General features: G+C 39.6%; 1 protein-coding gene across 2 annotated transcripts in view; it reads left to right on the top strand.

Moving 5' to 3' along the window:
• Window positions 1-9,584, top strand: part of shroom4 (shroom family member 4) — a 97,748-nt gene that overhangs the window by 37,028 nt on the left and 51,136 nt on the right. For both annotated transcript variants that reach the window (XM_015385493.1, XM_015385494.1), the window contains exon 2: window positions 602-753. In XM_015385493.1, coding sequence (XP_015240979.1) covers window positions 602-753 — 152 coding nt within the window. The remainder of the gene's footprint in view (window positions 1-601; window positions 754-9,584) is intronic.

Raw genomic sequence — 9,584 nt, forward strand, 5'->3', positions numbered from 1 at the left:
ATTTTTTCCCAGCAGTTTGTATATTCAGTTTATTAATTTGACATATATGTTGGTTTATTGTTTTTCTGTTGAATCTCTTTCCTTGATTTTGTGGAAGGTTGACGGCGTTCAGGAATCATGGCGGTTAACTGATCCATCGGCGCTTCTGTCTGTCTGGATTTCATTCATCAACTCTTCTACTTGTGTGATTTACGGCTAACTTCAGCCTCACACTATGTCACACACCCATCGCTTTTTCACTTGAAACCACACAGAAACATCCCAGCAATGCGTTAACAAGTCGGTCCTCACCACCGAGCCAAACACGCACTGGGCTCGTTACAGGGGGAATGTTTGTGGGATGTTTTGATTTGGGCTGTTTTGGAGATGCTCTCCAAGGGCAGGGTTTCCATGGGGACGGAGACAGCTTAACTAAAAATGTCTCCAAAAACAGGTTTTAAAGGAGTCGTTGTCCTGGCAGCGCCATGGGATCCTCAAGAGGCTTTTTATTTTTATTTTAACGATGAGTTTCTCCTTTTTTTTTCCTTCCATGTGAATGTACCCTTGTTAGCCTTGCAGCTAACCTTCCCTCATCTCAACCAAATCCCATCTTTGTCTTTAGATCGAGGACGGAGGAAAGGCTGCCCACTGCAAGAGGCTTAAAGTCGGAGACGAACTCATCAACATTAATGGGTCCGCCCTTTACGGCAGCCGACAGGAAGCTCTCATCCTCATCAAGGGCTCCTACAGGATACTGAAGCTCACAGTGAGGAGGTAAACACGCTCAGAAAGCGCCACACAGAGACGCACACAGGAACAGGACGTCGCTGTACCTGCAGGGATGAGCTTTAGTTGAGCAAACTCACAGAAACAGATGTTTTATTGTCGCTCTGCTTCTTCTTCTGCTGTGCTGTTGACTCACAGCGATGGGAAAGGAAGGAGGATGTTAGAAGGACATGATTGTTGTTTTCCTGTTGTGAGGATTCTGTTCACCTGCCGCCTTTAAAATGAAATCTCTGCATTTATAACACCTGATTTGTTACTGACTAAAAAACATGAGCTGTGAAGACTTTGGAAAAAGCTTTAAACTACTAAAGGTGAGAAAGCTTCACTTTGTTCTTATGTAAAAGAACTTTAATTTATGTTGAAACTGTAGGGGCTGTAGTTTCTCCTTCTGTCCTACAGGTAGGGACATTGGTCATCTCTCAAGTACTAGTTACAAAAAACAGTGTTTAATGAGTTTTACTGACCTCAGCTATCTTTTTGTCCAACATCAGAGTCTGACCTCATTAATATGATTCTGGAACAAAGTTTGATAATCTGTAAATATATTCTGACGTTGCTGCAATGGGTGGAATCAGCGACAGGATCATACCGTGTTGCTTCATTTTTTATGCTTGTATTAGTTTAGTTCTGATGTGCGGCTGAAGCATATTTTCTGCTTCAGCTGCGTGGTTAAAAACTGGGTCTGATGCGCGTTGGGCGGAGCTACCCTATCCTTTTTTTGCCCTTAACAATGGCAGCTATATTTGCTTTGATCCGTGGTTAAAAAGTAGTTTTAATATGTTTTTAAGTAAGAAAGTCCCCCTGAAAACTTCATCAGTGCAGTCAGTTCATCCAGATTACTATCCTGCCTTCATATATAGAGTCAGAGCCGCTCAGACCCCCGTACACCGGCGATGCGCTGTCACTAGGAATGCCATTAAACAGCAGCCTCTGCCCCGCTGTAGGTACCAGATCTGCTCCGGGCCCTGTCCCTTCTTATGACGTCAGTTTATGGCAACTCCACTTGGACAAACTGTATTGCACCCGTTTTTTAAGGATCTAATCTTTATTGGAGTTTAAACATATTATTACCTGTATTTGCTATTATTATATATTTTATTGGTGATCTAAAGCAGCCAGAAGTAGAAAACAATAATTCTAAGTCTTGAAAGAAAGTACTGCCCTCTAAGATTGAGCTCTGCCATTTAACAAGATGCGAAAAAACATTGTTTTAGCTTATTTTTATTCTTTTTATTTAGATCTGAGGACAGGACAGACAAATGGAACATCTCAGAAATGACTTGCGTAGCGATTTTAGACAATAAAACAGTTTTTTTACTTGTAGAAAACGACTGGTTGTTGTTGACACAAAGTTAAAAGTAGTGTAGCGTAATTGGCTACCGAATTAAAAGAGGCTAACCTGTTAGCTACTGAGCACAGCTAGCCACAGCGCTACCCAGCTCTCCCCCTTAATATCAGGGTCTAACAGTTAATTTGTTCACCATAAACAAATTTTTTCAGTTTTGTAATCGATCAGGTAAAACTTCATCGGTCATTAGACATGCTAACGCTACAGAAGCTCCCGATTGGGCACACTGACGCTGCGTGATGTTATTATCGTTGTCTGGGCAACCATAATGTTTTAGATCATGTGGCAACGTTCAGCCAATCATGTAGCGTAACGTCACTAGCGTGCGCAGGACCCGAGTGAATCTGACCACCCGAGCAGGTCTGGTACACCGGCCTCTTCACCGGGATAATAAAATCGAACATATTTTACCGGCAGGTACTTTAATAAACGTTATACGCTAGGCGTTAATAAACTTTTTCAGAGGAGTGATCATTGCGATCTGCATCAGCAGTGCTGTATCTGTCTCCCTGCCGGCTCCCAGTTTAGCTTCTCTGATTGGTTGATGTGGTGCGTTGAGCAGCAAAAGTTTAATTTTTCCAACTTCAGCAGCTGCTCCTTCTGAATCGCATCGCATGTCAGATGCTCAGAAACTCACGACGCGCTGATCAGATACGCTGCCACTCCAAACGCGCTGCGAGACCTTTAGCTGCACCAAGATGCATGTCAACCATTGACTTTGTATGTATACCAGCTGCTTCTGCTGCCTCTGCTACTTTAGGTCTGAACGTAGCATAAGTGAAGGTAGATGAGCAAATATGTTTGATGTCCATTAAGGAATTGCTTAAAAGGCACCGATTATTTAAAGGCTCAACATCCAAGCAGTGTTTTTTGTCGACAGATGCTTGAAACGACGGATGAGGAAATCCCTCATATTTAACGACACAGTGGAGGTTTATTTATGTTTGTCCAGCAGGACCTCAGAAACTCACAGAAGGCGTTAATTTTGACTCCTAAGAACTATTGAGAAACTGCTTCAGGAATGGATAGGAACCGATATAGTTTAGAATAAAACAATGCTTAGACCTAATCTACATAAAGAAGTGTTTTTTTTTTCCTGTTTATCGTTAAAGTACACACAGTAAGTGCATTTTGTCAAATTTGGCTAATGTTTCGGTACTGTATTAGTTCCCTTATCAAGTGGTGGGGAACATAATCAAAAGAACAGTACAGTTTTTTCCCCCGTTTTTTTTTGGGGGGGGGCACTACTGACCTTTATTTGACTCCAGGCTGAAAGGAAATCGGGTTGAAAGAGAGGAAGAGAGACAAAGGCGGCCAGGACTTCAACCTGGGGCAACCTCACCACCCCATGGACCTGTACCATAGGGATTAAATCTCTCCAAATCAGATGAATCTTTTTTTTCCCCTTTCTCTTGTCTTTCACAAACAATTAGGTCAATTTGACCTGAAAAGTTTAACTAAATCTGTTAAAAACAAAACAAAAAAAGAACCAAAAAAAAGCTGCTAGTAAAACACGTGAGCCACAGGAAACTATGGAAATATGATGCACAAAATGTTTGCAGCTTTAGGAATGACACAATGGGCTGGTTCAATTTGAAGTTTTCAACTAAGAATAAAAGTGATACATAGCTCATTGGTATAAAAAAAAAAAAGATTTAATCTTTATCCATGCTAAATTTGATTAATAAAAGCAGTTTGTTGCCTCGTCCTACTATCTCTTCACTTTTTAGGGTTTTTAATCACCTTTAACCATAATAACTGCTCACACATTAATCTTAAAACATGTTCAAACCTGTCCTTCCTGCTCTTTATTCTCTGACCGGATCCCATTGATTCATCTTTACATAGCTTCAGTTATAACATAAACACACCCTGAGGTCTGATCCCGCTGTTATTCCATCGCCGCCTTCTGGTACAGAAGGTGGACCAGTTTTCTCTCTCCTCACATATTAAGTCATTGTTAGCGTCTTGGAGAGAAACCAGCAGCAGAAACATTCCCCCCTTCTGAAATAAAGTCCGGTTGGCATTTCATTGGAGGATGTGGGTTAAACCTGCAAGGCAGATTTCTGAGGTCATCTTACAATGTTTCCTCATTTAAAACCCCATGTTTCAGTTCAACCAGCTTAAACAGCTGATATGATTGCATCTTACTGTGCAATTGAAATTATTATTTTATTAAATGCAGCTATTAAGCAGAAGGTATTTTTAAGTATTGCACGACTGGTGCAAAAATAATATTAGTCTGGGATGGTAACAGATGGCTGAAATCGGGAAGGGTGTCTGGCTTTTAGAAGCTGCAGGAAGTTGCTTCTTTTCCTGCAGCAGCAGTGATAAATAGCAGCAGAATGCGTAATTGTTAAAAATTCAGACAGGTTGACCAGAGGATAGACACCCAGTTACTCTCCATGTGTCACGATCTGGTATGTAGACTGCAGGGGACTTTCCAGCTGCTGGAGCGTGTGAATGTGCTCATGCTGATACTTCATCAAGCATAGCAGGATTTATGTGACAGTTTAATGGGAATTTGCAGGAAACTGATTACTTATTTCTTCTTTTTGAGGATATTTTTTATTATTCTGACAGATTAGATTTGGACTTTGACTAGGCCATTTCACCTCTGCTGCATGTTTTTTGTAACCTGGCAGTAGCCAGATTGATTTGTGTAAAACTAATTTGACGTCCACATTATCAGTCTAAGATGGCTGCCGTTCAGCCTGTCCGTAAAAAAGAGGGACGTTTAGTACATCAAGCTGATTGGGTAACGTGCTAGCTAGAACCTGCCTTCCATAATACTCTTTCAGCCAATCGTAGCATCACAATAGCATTCGTCTGCAGCTTTTTGAGGACTGGAGTAAGCTAATAAATCAGTCTTTTTTAAAAATCCTGTCAGAAGAAAAGCACAGACATCTTTCCCATCTACAAATGCCTCTCTTTGCTCCTTTTTTTAAACGAGAAAATGTTGCTATTTTAGCTAAAACAGTGTCAATGCGGTATCGACAGGTGAGTCCTCCAGCGTAGGCATATTTGTTATGCTCTGGCAAGGCCCTTCTGACTGTTTGTTACTACCTGATCTGTCCCGGAACTACGATCCGTCCTGCGCATCCAGACATACATACTGTTCACCCTTGATTTTATTTTGTTAAAAAGACCTAAATGACCATTTTCCCTCCCAAAAAAGAGTAAGCGTACTAAAATATAATGTTAAAGGTTAATGATGTATTTCCTGAGAAAATAAATGCCTTTAAATCCTTTCTGTTTTATCACTCGTCTCTACCCATTCTGCAACAAAAAAGGGATCCTATGCTACCTATGGTGGCTCACTTTTTTGGCATTGGATTTAAACATAAGTCTAGTCTTTTTGAGTTTTATGTTTTTTTTTTTGTTTTAACCTTATGGTATATAATGCGTAAAATAAAGAAAGCAACAACTAAAATGCAGATAAACATGGTTTAATCATATTTTGCAGTACTGCTCTGAGCATGTCCGATGATGATGACGTCAGAGAACGAAGAAAATGTAAAAAGCATAAAAATTGTCTCACAAAAATCATAAAACATTTTTTACAGATGTGTATTAGCATTCTGTAGTGAGTTAAGGATAGAAATAACTAATTTTAGTATCATAATTACATTATATCTGTTCGCGCATGTGCACAACGGATCGTGTTTCCGGGACTGATCGGGTAGTGACACTGTTGTCATTCCTACATGTCCCGCCCCAAAAACACCTGCTGGCATGTCATTGGTCCGACCCGCTACGAGTAGAAACATATTAGGGGGAGTCTTTCAAGATGGATTACATGTGAGACTCATTTGGGGAGTTTTGGGCGTTCCTGGCCGTATATGCAACAGGTGTGGGAGGAGAAACACTGTATCTTTATAGAGAAAAAAAAAACATTCACCTCAATGTAAATTACTTCAAATTGTAAAGTAATTGGAAAATAAACCTTATAACTCTAAATCCACACCTTCCTCTCACAAACCTCGGACAGTTACCGTGTGAATCGGCTTGCATTCAGCTAGCCCCGCCCATATTCTCCCCATCTTGACTCCTATCTAGCTGTATTTTTATTTATTTAGCGCTTCAATAAGGCAAGGTCTCCAACATCCCCTTTTGCTTATAAATTAAAGACTTAATCAGACAGAAGACTGATCCAAACAAGCCATCTCCACCATTTTTATTCCTGGAAACTCCGTCACACTTCAGCATGGTGATCCCCAGCCTTGTTTTCAGTTGTTACCGTAGGAACAAGGAAGCCACCTGGATGCTGCCGTAGGAGTTTTTTATGCCAGGCAGCGACGCAAGCAGCTCCTTCAGGGACGACAAAACGCTCCGGTTTAGTTTTAAGAGTGGAAAAGTCTCCTTAGTCACAAGCCAGGTCTCATTAGCACCTCTTTAAGGACGCAGGGGGATGGTTGGAACAGGGATGGCATGTTAGTGAATGGAGCTCCATGTTTATTATTGGGACTTTACAGGGAAATCTGAACAAGCATTATATGGGGCAGCTATAAATAAAAAGCTTACTATGCTGTAAAGTTCATGCTTTTTCTTTTTAATCACAGTATCGAAAAAGTCATTTAACTTTTCCACCATTAGAGGGAGTCATTTGTTGAGGTTCTCCTCATTTTTCTAACCAATCACCATCTCCTCTATTCTTCTCCTTCTGCTCGTTGCGTTTCCAATGACGTGGGGGGGCTTTGATTCAAAGCAGCAACACGGCTACGTTTCAATGCTCTCACTGGATTTGGTTCTTGAGGAAATCACCCAGTCATGGCCTTTTTCTTTTGCTCTTGTTTTACAGCTGGCTTCTGAATAAATGGCCTTTTCAGCCGATGGGAGCCGACAAAAAAAAAAGTGGATTTAATTATATGATGTCAATGCAGGGGAAGGAAACGGGTTTGGCGACGGGACGGGATCTGAAAAAGCTGCTTTGGTGTGATATTTCTGCTTAAATCAGACTGTAATAGAGGACAGCAGGACGGATCATTGATTTATAGCGTATTTTTAAAGTGTTCACATCCCCTGTTACAGGGTATTTTGGAATACAGCTACTCAGTGGGAAGCTGTTGAAAGCAAAACATCTTAAATTTAATTAAAAAAAACAAAATGTGAATATTTATTAATACTAGAGCAGAAACTCTGCTGCAGGTTCAGCTGCAAGTATTTTTTCCTGTATGCTGCCATAGTTGGATGTTTAGTAACTGTAATTTTTGCCATTTTTTTTTATAGCAAAATAGTTTAAACGAATAAGAACATTAAGAAAAAGTGTTTCTTTTCAATGTTTTTTCTCTTTAGGTCTGGATGAATGGGGCTGCATTTAACCTTTTTAAATTATCAACTAATCTAGAAATTATTGTTTGATTAATCGACTAATCACTCTATGATCTCCATCAAATTTACATTTCCTGTTAGAATATTGTCATTCACACATTCAACTTGAATGTCATTTTAATGCCTCTTTTTCCCCACTATCCTTTATTTGTTAGCTTTATAAACAAAAGCCTGCAAAAAATATACATTTGAAATGTAATTACTAAGTTTTAAAGCTATTTTTAACTTGATGTAGATTTTTTATAACATGAAAAATCTACTTTACTTAGAAACGTGGTCGTTTTCTCTTAAACATTTTTGCAATACTTGTTAGCGGCCAGCTTTGTTTTTGCTTAAGTAATGAGTTTCTTGGTTCTTCGTGCATCTTTGTGTCTGTTTGGGTTTTTATTTTAGTTTCATCTTTGATTGTATCCTGTGGTTTCCTCTGTGGGTTTTCTTCTGTCCTAATTCATCCCGTGTCCTCAGCTCCTCAGTCCGGCTCCTTCCCCAGCTGCGCTGCAGTCCAGCCTCCTGGTTTCCATCTCTCTAATCAGCTCTACAGCAGCTGTCTGTCACATTCTTGCTCTGCTGCTTGGTAGCTTCAGATGTCTGCCTCTCTATGTACCAAAGCCCTGCTCTTCCTGTTCCTTCACAGCCCATGCCAGATTATCTTCTATTTTCAAATCTTGTGCAGCATAGAACTGCTTTCCTTGCATAGTTGCTCCCACACAGCAAAAACCACCTGGAAATAAATCAAAATTTCTAAAATTAAGTTTATTTAGCCATAATTTACCAATGGAATACTTTTTTTTAACTCTAAAATAAAACAATTAGATAATATGCACTTGAAATAAGATGATATAACAGTTTTTTCTTATTTTAAATGTACATTATCTTGTTCCACTGGCAAAATATCTCACTTACCTGCTCAATTGAAGAACAAATGCACTTCTTTTGAGAAAAAAAAGACTTTAGATTTAAACTTTATTCAACTATTGTCACCAAATCCAGGTTGGCAATAAAAAGTTCTACTGGATTCACTTTGTATTAGTCTTTTTCCTGCTTCACAAAGGTAGGCAGCAGCTTGACAAAGCCATGATGGCAATTATTTTACATCCAAGCAGTATGCAGCGCTTCATATTTCGGTGTCGGCCACTACTGCACAGCCAGGTATCGGGGCCAAAAAATGGCACTAATTTATGTTGACTTTCTATCACAAAACTCTAAAGTCTGAGGTCATAACAGCAGAAATGGTAAAAAGTCACTTAAAAAAAAGGTTGAATTCAATCCTTTATCTTCCAGGTTGTGATTAAAAGTCTCAAAATACTGTCCAGTTTTTTTGGGTGGGGGGTGAGGCTTGCCTTCTTCCCTCAGAAATGTTGTCCATGCTTTAAATAAAAAAGATTTTCGCTCTGATTTACTGTACTGCAGCTCTCAGGCCAAAGTAAGGCCTGCCGGCTAAACATGGCTAACCGCAGGAATTTACTGGCCGCCGTAGCAGTTCAGTGCAGGGTGAGACTACATTGTGTTTTGGTCAGTTTTTTCGCTTTTATTTCCCTACTGATGCTTAGTTGGCATTTTAACAAGACAGCTAAGGAGCGAAGAGAAGCCACACTGCTGTTGACCGCTCGTGTATTTCAGGCAGACCCTTCTTTCATTGGATGTAGTGAAACTTGACAAACTAGCCACAGAAGAAAAAAAGAGCTTTACTCAGAGTGGAGGATTTTTACCAGCAGCAGATGTCGAAACAAGACAAGCAGAACATTGTTTAACATCAACAACCATATTTGATCATGATTCCTTATTAGTCTGCTGAAAAGTCGTCATGGAAACTTTAATGACAAGTGATTTATGTCCTCACATTAACAGACGTCGTCCTGATTAGAAAATGTTAATCCCTACACTCGCTCATATTATTTATAGCTATGGCAGATTTAACTTGGTTTTTATTCAAACAATCATCTAGTCATCTTTAAAATATCTACTTAAACTTGTGTTGGGACAGAATTGAAATTACTGATCTGGTATTAATGAATTGCGTTTTAAACAAAAACCAAATATCTGCAAATATATTTTTTTTTTTCAGAAACCCTTTTTGATCCTAGAGCTAGCTAGCTAGCTAGCTAGCTAGCTAGCTAGCTAGCTAGCTAGCTAGCTAGCT

The sequence above is a fragment of the Cyprinodon variegatus genome, unplaced genomic scaffold (genome assembly GCF_000732505.1).
Source record: "Cyprinodon variegatus isolate N-32 unplaced genomic scaffold, C_variegatus-1.0 Scaffold341, whole genome shotgun sequence".
In the NCBI taxonomy this organism is placed as follows: domain Eukaryota; kingdom Metazoa; phylum Chordata; class Actinopteri; order Cyprinodontiformes; family Cyprinodontidae; genus Cyprinodon; species Cyprinodon variegatus.